This window comes from Dermochelys coriacea, chromosome 1 (genome assembly GCF_009764565.3).
Source record: "Dermochelys coriacea isolate rDerCor1 chromosome 1, rDerCor1.pri.v4, whole genome shotgun sequence".
Taxonomy (NCBI): Eukaryota; Metazoa; Chordata; order Testudines; family Dermochelyidae; genus Dermochelys; species Dermochelys coriacea.
The window spans coordinates 248181373-248197566 of record NC_050068.2 but is presented as its reverse complement, the minus strand read 5'-3'; the positions used below and the strand labels follow the sequence as shown (position 1 = coordinate 248197566).

General features: G+C 40.7%; 1 protein-coding gene across 6 annotated transcripts in view; it reads left to right on the top strand.

The window, feature by feature from the left end:
* DGKI (diacylglycerol kinase iota) overlaps positions 1-16194 on the top strand; it is a 304108-nt gene that overhangs the window by 88418 nt on the left and 199496 nt on the right. For all 6 annotated transcript variants that reach the window (XM_038400325.2, XM_043518599.1, XM_038400320.2 and 3 more), the window contains exon 2: positions 10075-10183. In XM_038400325.2, coding sequence (XP_038256253.1) covers positions 10075-10183 — 109 coding nt within the window. The remainder of the gene's footprint in view (positions 1-10074; positions 10184-16194) is intronic.

Genomic DNA, 16194 nt, shown 5'->3' with positions numbered 1-16194 from the left:
CACCCCTAGAAACAGAAGACATTTCTGGAGAAGCAGGGGGAAGAGGGTCCCTGCCCTTCTCCAAGGACACTGACCAAACCCAAGGGCTCTCAGGAGAGGCGAGGACTCTGAGAAGGGATTGCATACAAGTGTTTGTTGTTTGCCTAGAACTGTAGCGCTCTGGCGCTTTCTAAGAGAAAAGTAGTGCTGTGCTAAGGCTATGTACTTTGCTTTAACCACCATGGGGTCCCCAAGCAGTTAAACTGTAAATCAGAAGGATCACAGCTAAGTAGGACTCTGTGGGAGGATTCATAAGTGACTGGAGAGGCTTGGGAAATCTCAGCATTGGTTTGGAGCTTAGGGCAGTGGGAGTGTGGAGTTCCATGTCCCAAAGAAGGATTTCAGGCAGGGATCTGCACCTGGGAGTATGTCCAAGATGCTCAGAGATTGAGACAGTATCTGGTTCCGCCGAGATCCTGCTGGCTTGTAAGCAGGTGGGTTGCAAAGGTTGGATCCAGTCACCACAGTCTGGTGACCATCCACTAGGGGAACTCAGCCAAGACTGTAACAAATTTGTGGCAACATGTGAGCACAGCATAGCATTGAGCAAAGCTGCTTGAAAGGGGGCTTTTGCCAGGAACTAAACCACTGCTTTTAGACTGAAAGCAGAGAGTGGATCTTTTAGGTTGTTTTGGGAGGACAGGCTGGACACATGAGTTCCGGGCAGTTCAAGAGAGATGAGCTAATAGAAATGTGCAAAGGGAGGAAGATGGACTTTAAAGAGTTTAAAATATCAGAGCTAGTGAATCAGTGGTGCAAGTAGATTGTAACTCTTACCGATACTGTACTGACCCCCCGACCCTGATCCCCCTCACAAAACATATTCCGTGACTAGAGCCCTGGGTGGATACAAATTTATACCGGTGGATGTGGCTATCCGTGGATAGAAATCGGTATCCGCTGAACCTCAGGGCTCTCCTGGGAACCGCATCAGCGACAGGAGCAGAACATGGGGCTGCTGCTCCCAGGAGCCAGTGCCCTGTACTGGCAGTTCCTCCAGTGTGGCTGTACCACCCCCAGCCCCTCCCTTTGACAGAGCTGTACAGACCCCAGACAGAGGACGCAGCTGTGTAAAAGGGCTGGGGGCAGTTCAACTGCGCTGGAGGAGCTGCTGGCGTGGGGCGCTGGCACCTGGGAGTGGTGGCCCCACGTTCTGCTCCTTTCACCACTGCGGTTCCCAGGAGAGCCCTGCAGTTCAGCCGATACTGATTTCTATCCACGGATATCCGCATCCGCAGGTATAAATTTGTATCTACGCAAAACTCTAAAATTCATTCTCGGCAATGTGTCTTTCTGGTATGGCGTACCAGCAATATATGTCTTAATGGTATGGCGTACCTGACTGTACTGGCTTACTTGTACCACTGTAGTGAATTGATGTTGCTGCATGAAGTCGAAGAGAATGAATGGGCTACCAGCCCCAGACTAGTACCCAATGGAGTGGCCAATTCCCTGGCACAGACCAGAGGCCAGAATGGTCTAGCTGGACCAGGAGAGAAAGAGGGACTGTAGGGTGGCAGTCCTAGCAATAGGGGCGTCTAGATAAATTGTTCTAAGCTTTAGGTAAAATAGATATTCAATTAGACAGTTTGTTGGGTTAAACCTGTTTTTGCTCTTGTTTTGCTTTGTTCATTCTATTGAGATTAAACCATATTTTATTTTGGAAAGGCTGGTTTATGTCATCGTATTCACACCCTGGTGATAACTCCTGAAGAGAAGACTAGCAAGGCTTGGGCCTACTTGAGGAATCACAATTAGTACACGTTACTGTACCCCTGGGACCCAGTCTGAGGGTGGGAGACTCATGGGATTCCAGCCTGAGAGAGATGAAGGTGCAGGGCTTGTAACCTGAGGGGGTGCTTTTAGAGAGACTAGAGTGGGGTCAAACATGTAGATAGCTCTGAACATTGATTATTATTATTTATTATTGATGTGTAATAAAGGCCCCAGTCAAAATTTAGGGCCCCATTGCGCTAGGTACTGTGCTCAAGAAGCTTACAAGCTAAGTAAGAATTTGCAGACTAATTACAGAAGCAGTTGATAGATGGATAGTGGGGAAAAAAGACACAGTCATGAATACCTGTGTTCTATATCTGTATTTCATATAGTTCTGAAAGGAGGAGGCAATCTCTGGTAAATCTGAATCTCTGTGCTTCTGTTCTTATGAAAGATACTGAGATTTTTCATTGTGGTTATTGAACAATACCTTATTTTTGTCAGTTTTTTTCAAGTGTCATTGTGATGAAAAGTAAATATATGCTTTGCTATCCACGCTGCTTGGGAGCGACACAATCAGAACATCCTTTTCTCCTCTCAGGTTTGCTTACTTGCATGAACACTCTTCTCTGTCTTAACAATTAAACTCAGAAATCCAATGACCTTAATAGCTTTGGGGAGAGAGGGAAAGAGAATGTGTTTCAGTATATTATTTTTCTTTTTATGGGTTGTGTCTTAAGATTTCTTTGAAATCTTTGTTCTGGAATGATGTCAAGATTGCTGTAGCTCTGAGTCATCCCTTGAATTTGATATCCTGAAGCATATTGGGCAACTAGGAAATAGAGCTTGATTCTTGTACTGTTACATTGTAACAATTTGTTTTTAGACCTAAGTTTGTACCAGCATAGCAGTCAAGACTTACTTTTTTTTGAAAGCTTGAAAAGTCAAAAGAATCTTCAGGTATTTCTGATTTGCACAGAGAACTTGAGTATATGTTACCTTTTCCCACGTTCTTATTTACATGCTCAGAAAAGAGGAAGAGAATCTGTTGTTCTTAATCACTGTTGGCACTTGATCTTTGGTTAACTGAAAATGTATAAATAAATAAACTGGAAAAGAGGAATTTCTTCCTTATTTTGTTTTGTTTTTTAAAAGGAAGAAGGAAAACATAAAGAGAAGCACACAGTACCATTAGGGAAACATGAAAAGCCTCCAAAGGAATCTTTTGGGGAAGGTCTCTGGCCTGTGTTATATAGGAGGGCAGACTAGAAGATCACAATGGTCCCTTCTGGCCTTGAAATCTATGAATTCCACATTTATAGGTTATGTTGGATCCAATATAAAACTACAACATGTGCTTTATATTAGCAGGACAGATAAAAATCAGAAGTTCATTGTTAAAGTTCGCATGAGGTCATATAGCTTTTAAGCCACAAAAAAATTTCAGCTTTTGTAAATAATTTGTGCCACCTGAGGATCTGGCCTAGTAATGTCAGAATGCTGATGTTTAAAACAGGCTGAAAAATATCTACAATGATAGTGTCAGGAAAAAAAACTCTTGTCATTTTTTTCGTTGTCCCAGGTTGCTGAGGATTTTGTCTCTCTCTCTTTTTTTTTTTTTTTTTTGGTTCTAAAAATCAGAGGAAGCCTATTTTATAACACCAAGAAGTACCTGCAAAGAATGCAGCACAGATATCTCCAAATGAATGCCAGAAATTTCTCTTGGAAAAGCAAACCTTCCCTGTTTTTTTCTAGTAGTCTGAGCAACATCAGGAGAACGTGAATTTCTTTTGCAAGAAAAGAAAACCATTTTCCTTGCCAGATTTTAATAAACATCTGCTGTTCAGCATATGAGAGAAAAAAATAGTGTAATTATATGAGACTTACCTTCAATTTGCTTCAATCTATTTTCCATCTGCACCTGAAGTGGGAAGAGTTCCAGACCTAGAGCTGGGTAAATTTTTTTTTTCAAATAGTTTGCTGAAAAATGTATTTTTGGTTTAATTAAATTTTTCGCAAATTCGGGTTGAATTTGGCTAATAGTCCTGGCCAAATAGAAAAAATCTAACTGGTTCATTTTGACATTTTTAAAATGAAATGTTTTGACTTTCTATTTCAAAATGACATTTTGTTTTGAAATTACGTAGATTTGCTTAAAAAAATTAAAGGTAAAAATACCCACAAATGTAACAAAATGAAACAAAAAACTGGGGATGGGGAGAAGGTTTTGGTTAAATACTGTTCAGTGATATTTACAATCCTCCTTTCTAGCCGACAGAGATCAGAAATTGAGTGAGATTCTGAATTCCTGAGATTTAGCTTCTCTCAACCATTCCTTATGGCTTAAATTTTTGATTAACTGTGTAACTTAGATATTCTCTTGCCAACATGGGCTTTTTTAAAATGGCTTTTCAGGAAATTCTCCCTCCCAACAGTAGCTGTTTTCAGTTTCCAGACTGAGATTGCGAAGAATGATGGAGGTGCCTAGAGAAGTTTTCTGGAAAACCAGTTTCAGTGCTCCAGCACCAGGGCTATTAAATAAAAGAAGGCAGGCACCTTCACTATCTAGGAAGATGATCTCTGGATAAATGAGAGAGCCTGAGGGATCAAGAAGTTCAACACAGTTCTGGATCCAGTTGAATCCATAATTACAAATACACAAAATTGTATCCTCATCCGATCTGTGATCCGCAAACATGGTCCGCAGATTTCTGCGTCAGCAGATATAAAGTGGATATCAGCAGGTTTGCAGGGTTCTATCCATAATCCGCTCTTTAAGGGGTAAAGACTAGAAAATTTGAAACGTTAGAGGTGCCTGTTTTGGGATTTTAATCAACTGCTTCAGAATGTCTGGAAGAGACCCAAACTCCTGGGTCTCTTGAATACAAAACAATATGAAGATGAAGTCAAGAACATGCTTGAGATATCTATGACTAGATGAAACTGTAGAATTGATCCATGCTGTTATGGAGCCAGCTGAAGCTCTGACTATTATTGTAGGACTGTGGAGACATCATCAGCAAATGACTTGTCTGACCCTTTCGTTGTCCAACCAGAATCAGATGTCAAGCATGTTCATAATCCAATGACGAGGAGGAAATAGGCATGCGTCTGACAACCCAACAACAGGCAACAACCTATTCTGTTCGTTCTTTCTAAAACACTTATCATCCTGATGTGTAAGTGCTGGTAAAAATGGTCTGCAGCTTATTTCCTTGATCTTGGAGAGTAATGAGTGTAAAACCCCTTCATTGAGACAGTCACAGATCCTTTCAAAGGCATCAATTCATGTGCAGCAAGAAGGAAAGTGGCTTTTGCATTTTATACAGAGAGTTGTTGCCTGTCGTAACAAAACATAGTGTGTTACAAGCTCTTTGCATTTTCTGTCCTTCCCAGTTCATGAGTGCAACATTGAGTATTTTGCGACAAGGGCTGTGGAAACTGGATGTTTGGTCAAACTGTGCATATGTCTTTAGCAGGAGTCAGCAACCTTTCAGAAGTGGTGTGCCGAGTCTTCATTTATTTACTCTAATTTAAGGGTTCGCGAGCCAGTAATACATTTTAACGTTTTTAGAAGGTCTCTTTCTATAAGTCTGTAATATAGAACTAAACTATTGTTGTATGTAAAGTAAATAAGGTTTTTAAAATGTTTAAGAAGCTTCATTTAAAATTAAATTAAAATGCAGAGTTGCCCGGACCTGTGGCCAGGACCCGGGCCGTGTGAGTGCCATTGAAAATCAACCCGTGTGCCGCCTTTGGCACGCGGGCTGCAGGTTGCCTACCCCTGGTCTTTAGCATTCCTATCACATTGCCTCATGTTTTCAGTCAAGATATCCCTGGGTATTGCTTTTACAAAATTGATTCATTCACAGAGATAGTGGTATCTGGTTTTTCATAGGATCAGTACCAGCCAAACAATAGAACAGAGATTTTGGAGGCTGTTTGTAGAATGCAGTTACTGTAGTAACCTTTCCCCTTTGGATTTCCTATTTCAAATCCTAAATTAGATAAGTGGAAATGTGTCTGTCTCCTGGTTAATCTTTAGTGGACATGAACTGCCAGATTAGCAGTGTCTCGTCAGACGCACAGGAGAGAGATGGGGTTGTAATAGGGATACTGAGAATAAGAATAATACACTTGTGGAGTCCAAGGTTACACCAGAAGGGAGTGGGGGTGCTGCACATCATGTTGGCAGAGCTGAGTGCTGAAAGCTTAAACCATGCTAGAGGTTAGCCAGAGCGATTTGTCCATGATTTTCACTAGCACCAACTTGTGTGGGTATACACCATACACATCCACAGAAACAGGATCCACCCTGGACTTGCAGGGTGGTGATGACAATGTGTGGCCTTATGTGTTTTGGGGATTATTGTGTTAGCTTTGCATTTCCCCCCCAGTTTCTGAGCATTAAACTCAGAAGATGCCCCTACTTCCGAGAGGATGTATTTTACCTGTAATAAAAACTTGTACACTTTTGCAGCTAGATTGCACACTAAACACAAGTGACAAAACAAAATAATTATGGTCTGTTAAATATGTGCAGTACTAAAGTATCCTTTTTTTTTCCAGATAGGTGTTTTTAACACCAAGGGAATACTTTCATGAGAAGAATAACATTGATTAATTACCTTTTTGTGGTTCTTGGGGATTTAGGCATATTGCTGCACTCTAAACAGCTTGTTTGTGGATTTTTATTTGCCCAGGGTGGAGTGAAGAAGTTCAGTAAACTCAAGACCTGGGATATAAATTCAAATTCCCCCTAATCAAATATGTATCCTTTGAGTCTCGCCTGACTTCTCAGTGAAATGAAGAAGAAAATGTAATGCTGTTTAAAATATGCAGTTCTTGAACTTGAATGTCAGAATTCTTTGAGTTTCCAAGATTGGTTAGCTGGACTGTTCCAGTATTTTCTCAATGGTATAAACTGTGGAATTAGTATCAGACTACTTTCTATATGGTATATGCAATGCTATCCATATACCCCAGAGGTTTTGTTATAAGTGCATTGATGCACTCTAATATAAATTACTAGATCTAAAAAGTAATCTGCAAAATATTGCTCATTTTTTATTGAGTTAAGGTCCATAGATCAGAACTTTATGGAGGTGGAGCATGCCCCTGCTGACAGTGACTGGCCGGTCTGGTTCTGCCACCAAGCTGTAAGCCAGCAGACATTCCCATTGTATGGATCTATGGACCTTATTACTTTGAGGAAAGGAAATTTATAGCTAAATACAGATACATTTTTCTATTACTTTCTCATAATGTGATTACTTTTGCTTCGTGGGTAAAGGCTGCATGGTGAGCCTTTTGCTGCCACACATGCTCAGGACACTTAGCTGGAAAAAATAACGGAAAGTAATTAATGTTACCTTTCTGCCTGAAAAGTCACAGTTGCTCTAATGAACTACTTAGAACAATCTGAGTCATTCACCTGATTATAGAATCCATTACTTTATCCACTTTGCATTTTCCTCCAGATTCTTTCTTTCCAGGATGGCTGCCATGTAACCTTTTTTTCATTTAAATCAGAACATGAAATTATTTTCTCTCTGATGTGGCCTTTTGTTTTTCTCTCTTTGGTATGTGTCTTTGCAATATAGACCTTCTCCAACTCAGCTCAGTCTGCTCTGGCACTCCATATCTCTTACCTCTCACAGCAGTGTTCTGACAAGAGTTTGTACTACACTGAGTATTTTTAGCTTGTGTTGGGATTGATGGGCTGTTATGTTTTATATGGGTTTGCAACACATGGGATTATTTTAAGGTTTTGTGTTCCAACAAATATGAAAAACATCATCATAGTGACTGTGTTTTGCATGCTTTCCAGCCAAACTCATAAATCCATCATTGGTAGGCATGGGGAGGGAGGCATAAAACTCAGCCAAGTTTCCCCCTAAAGTCTCACCAACCTCAGCTAACCTTTCAGGGACCATGGGCCGAATCTCAGGTTTCGTTACAAAAGGTTTGTGCAAATGTAATCCTGGCTTTAAATTGTATCCAAGGCCTGACATTGGGAAGTCTGTGGCCATTCATTAGGCATATTTACTTTTTAAGTCTCTGTTGAATTCATCTTCCCACTGGAGGCCTTATCTCTAGTGCGTGTCAAATATTTTATTGCCTGTAATATATGTTGCAAATTTAGACATGTTTAAATTCAGTAGATGCAAATAATTTGCATTTATTATTCAATAACTCTATAGTTCAGCAAATAATATTCTGTGAATAATATTGTTGGCAAAGTTTGCCATTTTCATGAAATAATTTAATTGTACTTTTACTTGTGATTCAGACCCTGCTCTCCACACATTTTTTGTATAATGTAGAAACTTACTCCAATCATTATGACTTCAAGTTCAAGCAGCCACTAAATTATGATTGTTATTGCCCTTATTGATGCAATGCAGAAATTGTAATACCTCACTCATTTCCAACAAGAGCTTGTGATGCCATAAATACAGAACTGAGTTTGTGGCAAGATCAAGAAGATGATACTGGGCAATGGTTCTCTGCCAAGCACTAATAACCAAAATGGTACCAAAAGGAATATCGAGAGAGACTGGCCACATACCGGAAACTATTTTATGTATAAATATTCATATGTTGTATTTTACATTGTAAAGTTTGCTGTAGTGTGAAATTAGCTCTTTAAAGGTCCTCAGTCTCCAGACTTCCTTTGGTTCTCATAAAGGACAGATTATGGTCTATTGATCACACCATGGTAATGTGCATTGTACAGATGCCTAGCTAGCTACTAAATCATTCTCTCATAATGCTTCTGCCAGTTGTTGAGAGCTTTTCCCCTCAGGATCCTGCCCATATTTAAAGGGGATTTAGTCTAAGGTAAAACATTTTTAAAATTTCCTTTTATGCCAACATATTGGTGACATTCAGTGGCATAAGGGATAGGGACTGGAAACTATAAATGTACAATGTGTTCATTAAATGAGATAGTACCAACAGAATAGGGTATCAGTCTGAGGATGTGGGAGGAGGGGAAGATTTATAATTTTCCTCTCACCCTATCTTATTTCCAGGACATGCACTGAAAAGTTGAGGGCTCTGAGCTCCTCTGCTATCGACATACAGTGCACTCTATGTTTACAGGGCAGTAAAGACATTCATTTAGCGTATGGCTGAGCTAAATTGTCGTCGTTGGCTCTGTTGACCTTTATTGTAAGTTGCTTTGGGATATTTGTATGCTTAGGCGAGCCTATAAATAGCTATAGTATGATGAGAGTGTTATTGCAGAAAAGTGCTTTGCAAAAACAGATTGTCATTTCATTTCCAGGGAGGGAGGGAGAAAGGTATGTGTTAGGCTTGCGAAAAGAGAGGAATTCCCCTCAACACACTCCCACCTCACAGCACTGACCGCTGAAGAAAGAACTTGTAAGATTTTTTTGGTTGTCACCAATCAGGCCATGCTGTCCTGATTTTTGCAGCCCTATAGCTTTAAGAAGCCTAAGTCCTGGAGCAGCCTGGTATTCTGATAGCATGTGCTTCCATTTGAGGGATCAAAGTTCAAGGCTGATCTTACTTGCTGCTCTAGCAGGGGCTGGGGAGTGTATGGTGGAAGAGCACTCAGCCCTGGGGGTGTGGGAGTGCCTTTGGCTGATGCTTTGAATAACATTTGTGGCCTTTGCAGGGAATGCTATCCCTCCTAAGAGAATTTCGGTCATATGGGCCCCAAAGAGATGGAAGTGAAGTGAACGGGGAAAGAAACTGGAGTATATCCCTGGTGGAGTTTACCGAAAAAGGGACAACATGTGAACCTTTCCTGATCCCAAGGGTTATCTCAGTTTTCTGTGTTAGTTTTTCTGTTGTTTAAGTGGAGTTTCTTTTTCAGATGGCAAGCTGTCTGAGTAAAGCAAACAGGGTGTTTTCTTCCTTTTTGAAGACCTTCCTTCCCCCTTTTAATAAAAGCAACTCAAATCTTCATTTGAGTTGCCTATACAATGAGCCCAACAGCCCTGATGTAAAGAATAGGAACTCCATTTCAATGAGTGCAGAGGGCTAAATTTGGCCAATGGATTTTTCCCTTTATGCTTGGGTCTAGAAGGGTAACTGATCTGTATTAAACAGTACTTTTCAGTTATCAAATTTACTTTATTTCTCTACTAAGCTGCTTTTGCATTCTTCTCACACCCTTTCGACTTTCCTTCACCCCTTACCTGCTCCTCTGGCTCTTTACAGTATAATATAACCTCCTAGCACTGTTCCCACCAAATTGAGATTTACAGCTGTGCTGCCTCTACTGATTTTCTAGACAAAAAAAAGAGTGCTGTTGTTTTGTTTTTGTTTTTTCTTCTCATCTTGCAGGAAAGCAATCTCCAGGTCAGGCCTCCAGCATCTGGCTCCTGTGCACTCCCTCAACATCGCAATCGCCAATGGGCCAGGGAAGGAGCCAAGAACAACACTAGAATGGAGTGTAGGTGTTTATTTTTAATCATGGCAATTTATCTAAATAACATCTCCTGCCCATGTTCCCTCTAACCTTCATTTTTTACATGGATAGGTAAAGGTGCATGTAACAGGGTTGGATGTTAGCTCTGCTCACTATGAGTTTGATCCTGGAAGGTGCAGAGAACTCTGGCATCTATCCAGCAAAGCACTTAAGCACATGAAAAGTCCTATCAGAGTCAATGGGACTGCATATGTTTAAAGTTTAGCACCAGTCCAGCAAAATTACATGCTTGAGTGCTCAGCATCTTGCAGGACCAAGCCCTAAGATGACAACTATAGGTGTATTAGAGAGATTTTATTTCCTTTTGAAGTTGTTTTGTGATTTAGGTCAAGACAACCTTTAAATAAAGACTGGATGTCTTTCTAAGTGATATGCTCTGCCTCAGCTACTGTTGTCTGGCCTGAAGCAGAAATCACTGGCTGAATTTTTTTGGTAGCCTGTGTAATACAGGAGGTCAGACTAGATGATTGCAATGGTCTCATCTAACCTTAAAATCTATGAATTTATAATAGAGTGCAGAGAGGAATATTTAAAAAAGTTCAGTCCTCTCAGTTTCAGAGATCCTGTGTGGATCCCAAAGGGATTGGCCTTACAAAACCTAAATCCTGCTCCAGAGGAAACATAGTCCCCGATTCAGCAAGATATTTAAACACCTCTGTCTTTAAGCATGAGAGTCTCCCATTGAAGTCAGTGGCACTGCTCATGTGCTTCAAGTTAGGCCAAAACTCAATTAAGTACCTTGCTAAATCGTAGCCTAATACAACTACTTGCACTTTTCAAAAACAGCACGGTACAATGTATATCCTCCCAAGTGGTTTCTTATATAACCTATATAGAAGTGCACTGCTCACCTGTCAAGGGGAACTCATACAGCCTGAGGGATATGGTATGTACAGTAAATTCTTCGACGGAGTATTTGGATTCATTTGTATTAGGGTTGGAAAGGACATGTTGATATTTAATCTGTTTCTCTATAAGACTGCAAGATAATATTAATAGATTCCTACAGCATCCCTGTCAGTTCTGTCTTGACTTTCCTTTAGAACTTCCAGTGTAGGTGATTCATTGACCTCCTGTGGCAGGTTATTCCAATGTCTGACTGACATCATGCCCAAAAAGTGCAGCCTAAATTTGTAGCATAAATGTTTCCTTCCTTAATGTGTCCACAATGATGGCTGAAAATAATTCCCTGCTCACACCCTTCATTTTTTGTTAACTCCTTGCTAGTTATTTGTCAGTGTCACATATGGAAGGCAGGGTGGCCTGGTGGATAGAGCACTTGACTGGGTCTCAAGAAGTCTGAGTTCTATTCTTAGCTTTGCTAGTGGCCTATTGGGTGACTTTAGGCAATTTGCTTCACCTCTGTGTGCCTCAGTTTCCCCATAAGTAAATAATAATGCTGACCTTTGAGCTCTGCGGATGACCAGTGCTATATAAGAGCAAGGTATTGCTCCTGAGGTTTTCTTTGCTTCCCCACAGATGTATAAATTCATAGCTTAACCTCACTTTCGTTAGTCACATTTTCTAAGCTTTTTATAACTTGCTACCCTTTGGCTTCTCTCTAACTTAGTGAAATCTTTTTGCAGCACTGCTTTAACCTGTATATCCACTGAGGAGTTGCTTTTATGGCCATAGGGCAATGTGCAGTATGCCCTTCCCTAAAGATATGTGGTGTGTATTCTTCCAGTAGGGCAGCGTTTCTCAAACTGGGGTCCATGAACCCCCGGGGTCCATGAGGGTACTCCAGGGGGTCCACTGGCCCCGCTGATCAACTCCTTCCCCTCCCTCCCATTGCCTCCTGCACGCTGGAGAACAGCTGTTCAACGGCATGCAGGAGGCGTTGGGAGGGAGGGTGAGGAGTGAGGACAGAGTGTGCCTGGGGAAGGGGCTGGAATCATGTTCAGGCCATTGGCCCTGCTGATCAACTCCTCCCTCTCCCTCCCAGTGCTTCCTGCACACCATGAAACAGCTATTTCCCGGCATGAAGGAGGCGCTAGGAGGGAGAGGGAAGAGCAGGGATGGGGCGCCCTCGGGGTAGGGGGCGGAAAGAGGCAGGGAAAAGGAGGGGCAGGGGTGGGGTGGGGCCTTGGGGGACAGGGTAGAGTGGGGGAGGGGCTTGGGGGGGTCTGAGAAAAATTGAAATAAAAATGGGGGTCCTCGGGTTGCTAAAGTTTGACTTGTATGTGACTCCTGCTTCCGATCAGCCCGTGCATGATACCAGCCTCCATTGTTCACTTATTAGATTTTCAAATGAGCACCTCTGTGCATTCTCCCATGCTGCCCCACACACTTGGGAGGAGTTCCCTGTAAACATCCACAAAATGAATTCCGTATGCTCCTTCAACAAGTTCCTTAAAACTTCCCTTTTCTATGATTCCTACAAAAAATTGACAACCGTTAGGCTGCTGATGTGCTGATATGACTGGCTATCATGTTGGCCAACATTGTTTCTTTGTACTCCCCTGTCTGTTTATCCATCTATTGTCTCTTGTCTATACTTAGATTGTAAGTTCTTTGGGGGCAGTGATTGTCTTTTTGTTCTGTTTGGAGTCCTACTCCATGACTAGGACTCCTAGGCACTGTGGTAATACAATAAATAATAATAATAATAATTAATAATATGCAGTGTATAGATCTATGATATATGTTCTTTAAAGGAACACTCCTTTGGCCTTTGATTGTATGATACACATCTTTTAAAGGGGCAATTGGAAGGACTTATGGATATAGAGGGTCTACTTTTGTATCCTTTGAAGTAGCAAAATTCAGGATTGGACCCTCGTGTACATTCTGTGAATGGACAATTTATATAGACCTATGGAGTACGTTGAGTGTTCTTTAGAGGGAAACTATTATAACCCTCTGGCCATGTTATACAGTCTTGTGGAAAGGTCCTGTAGAAGTTAATAGGAATGAAACATGTAGGATTCTATTCAATAGAAATAGGTTTCTATTAAAATTATTCTAAAAACCAATGTAATATAATAGAGGATGGTATCATTTCATAGGCTTCTGTTTTTAATTGCCTATACAGGATTGTTTGGTAAGACTATACAATTTAATTAAGAGTTTTAGATGTTTAAAAAAGTATAAAAAGGTTATTTTCCCTATTCAGTTATATAGGACTTTTCCATAAGGGTGTCCATATTGCCCATTGGCTGTATTTACACCCATACATGTGAATCTGTATGCCTCCATCATACTCTGCCTCTTTTTGGTATGTGGTTCTAGTCAGAGCTATTGACCCCTTACCTTAAAGAACAATGGATTGAAGTATGTGTGTGTATTTGTATATATTGATATTCCACATTTATATATACATAAAATGTAGTGTATCAACTCTAATCCCACTGGTATTAACTTGTCACAACAACATTAATCCAGATAAATGCTTTTCTTTTCCTTGTCTATGGTCTCCCTTGTAAATCATCATTTCTTATACTCCGTTAATTTGTACACTGAATGATGTCTCTTCCTATTAACGCTTCTGCAAAACTAAGTCTTGTAGTTGGGAACTGAGTATGCAGATGGGAAGAGACATACATCATCAGAGGCTCATGAGTAGGGGGAATCCATGCATGTGGCTATGTCACTACCCCTTTTAAAAAGTGGAGTGTGGTTTAGCTAGCTGCTTCTTTAGCTCTCATATCAAGAAGTAGTAGTGAATCCAGTCTTCCCATATAGTTAAAAATCACTGAGATTGTGTATAGCCTGTATTTGAAGACATTTTTTAGGATGAGAAATTATTTTTTCTATTTCTCTTTCAGCATTTTAGACTTGATTCTGATCAACAAGGCAGAATCGGTTGCAAAACTGAAGGGGGTCACAATTTGGGTGAAAGTGATCATGAAATGATAGATTTGATGATTCTAAGGAAAAGGAGTGAGAGAAACAGAATTAGGACAAAGGACTTAAAAATAAAAAGCAGATGTTAATAAACTCAGAGAACTGGTAGGTAGGGTCCCATGAGAAGAAAATCTATGGGATAAAGGAGTTCAGGAGAGCTAGCATTTCTCAAAGAAACAATATAAAAGGCTCAACTGCAAACTTTCCCAACAGGAAGAGGCCAATGTGGCTCCTTTAGGAGCTGTTTAATTATCTGAAAATCAAAAAGGTATCCTACAGAAAATGGACACATGGATGAATTGCTAAGGAGGTGTACAAAAGAATAACACAAGCATGAAGGGACAAAACCAGAAAGGCTAAGGCACAAAATGAGTCAAATCTAGTAAGGGACATAAAAGGCAATTAGAGGAGGTTCTGTAAATACATTAGGAGCAAGAGAAAGATGAAGGAAAGTGACGGTCCTCTACTTAGCAGGGAAGGAGAGCCAATGACTGATGGCATCAAGAAGGCTGAAGTGTTTAATGCCTATTTTGCATCAGTCAAAATAGGGAAAGTTCAGGTTAAAGATATTTAGATAAGTTAGATGTATTCAAGTTAGCAGGGCCTGATGAAATTCATCCTACGGTACTTAAGGAACTAGCTGAAACAATCTTGGAACCATTAGCAATTATCATCAAGAAGTCTTGAAGGATGGGTGAGGTCCCAGAACCCTGGAGAAGGGTAAACATAGTACCTATTTTTAAAAAGGGGACCAAAGAGGACCCAGAGAATTATATACCAGTTAGTCTAACTTTGATACCTGGAAAGATACTGAAAGAAATTATTAAACCATCAATTTGTAAACACATAGAGGATAATATAGTTATAAGGAATAGTCAGCATGGAGTTGTCGAGAACAAATCATGCCAAACCAACCTACTTTCCTTCTTGGACAGTGTTACTTGCCTAGTGGCTGTGGGGGTGGGGGGGTAGCAGCTGATGTGCTATACCTGGTGTGTAGTAAAGCTTTTGACACCATCCCCCATGACATTCTCATAAGCAAACTAGCGAAATGTGGTCTAGGTGAAATGACTATAAGGTGGGTGCATAACTGGTTGAAAGACCATACTCATAGTTATCAATGGTTTGCTGTCAAACTGGGAGTGTGTGTCTAGTGGGATCCTCCAGGGGTCAGTCCTGGGTCCAGTACTAGTCAATATTTTCATTAAAGATTTGGATAATAGAGTGGAGAGTGTGCTTTTAACATTTGCGGATGACACCAAACTGGTAGAGGTTGCAAGCACTTTGGAGGACGGGATTAGAATTCAAAATTACCTTGACAAATTGGACAATTGGTTGAAATCAACAAGATGAAATTCAATCAAGACAAGTGTAAAACACTACAATTAGGAAGGAAAAATCAAATGCACGAATACAAAATGGGGAATAACTGGCTAGATGGGAGTACTGCTGAAAGGGTTCTCTGGTTATAGTGGATAACAAACCGAGTATAAGTCAACAATATGATACAGTTGTGAAAAAGGCTAATATCATTCTGGGGTGTATTAACAGAAGTGTCACATGTAATACACAGGAGGTTATTGTTCTGCTGTACTTGGCACCGGTGAGGCCTCAGCTAGAATACTGTCTCCAATTCTGGGTGCCACACTTTAGGAAAGATGTGGATGAATCGATGAGTCCAGAGGAGAACAACAAAAATGATAAAAGATTTAGAAAACCTGACCTATGTGGAAAGGTTAAAAAAATGAAGCATGTTTAATCTTGAGAAAAGAAGACTGAGGGGGGGAGCATGATAAGAGTCTTCAAATATATTAAACGCTGTTACACAGAGCACTGTGATCAATTGTTCTCCATGTCTTCTGAAGGAAGGGCAAGAAGTAATTGGCTTAATCTGCAACAAGGGAGGTGTAGGTTAGATATTAGGAAAAGCTTTCTAAATATAAGGGCATTTAAGTTCTGGAATAGGTTTCCAAGGGAGGTTGTGGAATCTCCATTATTGGAGGATTGAAGAACAGGTTGGAGAAATACCTGTCAGCGATGGTCAAGGTTTACTGGGTCCCGTCTCAGCATGGGGGCACTGGATTTGATGACCTCTTGAGGTCCCTTCCAGCTCTGCATGTCTATGATTC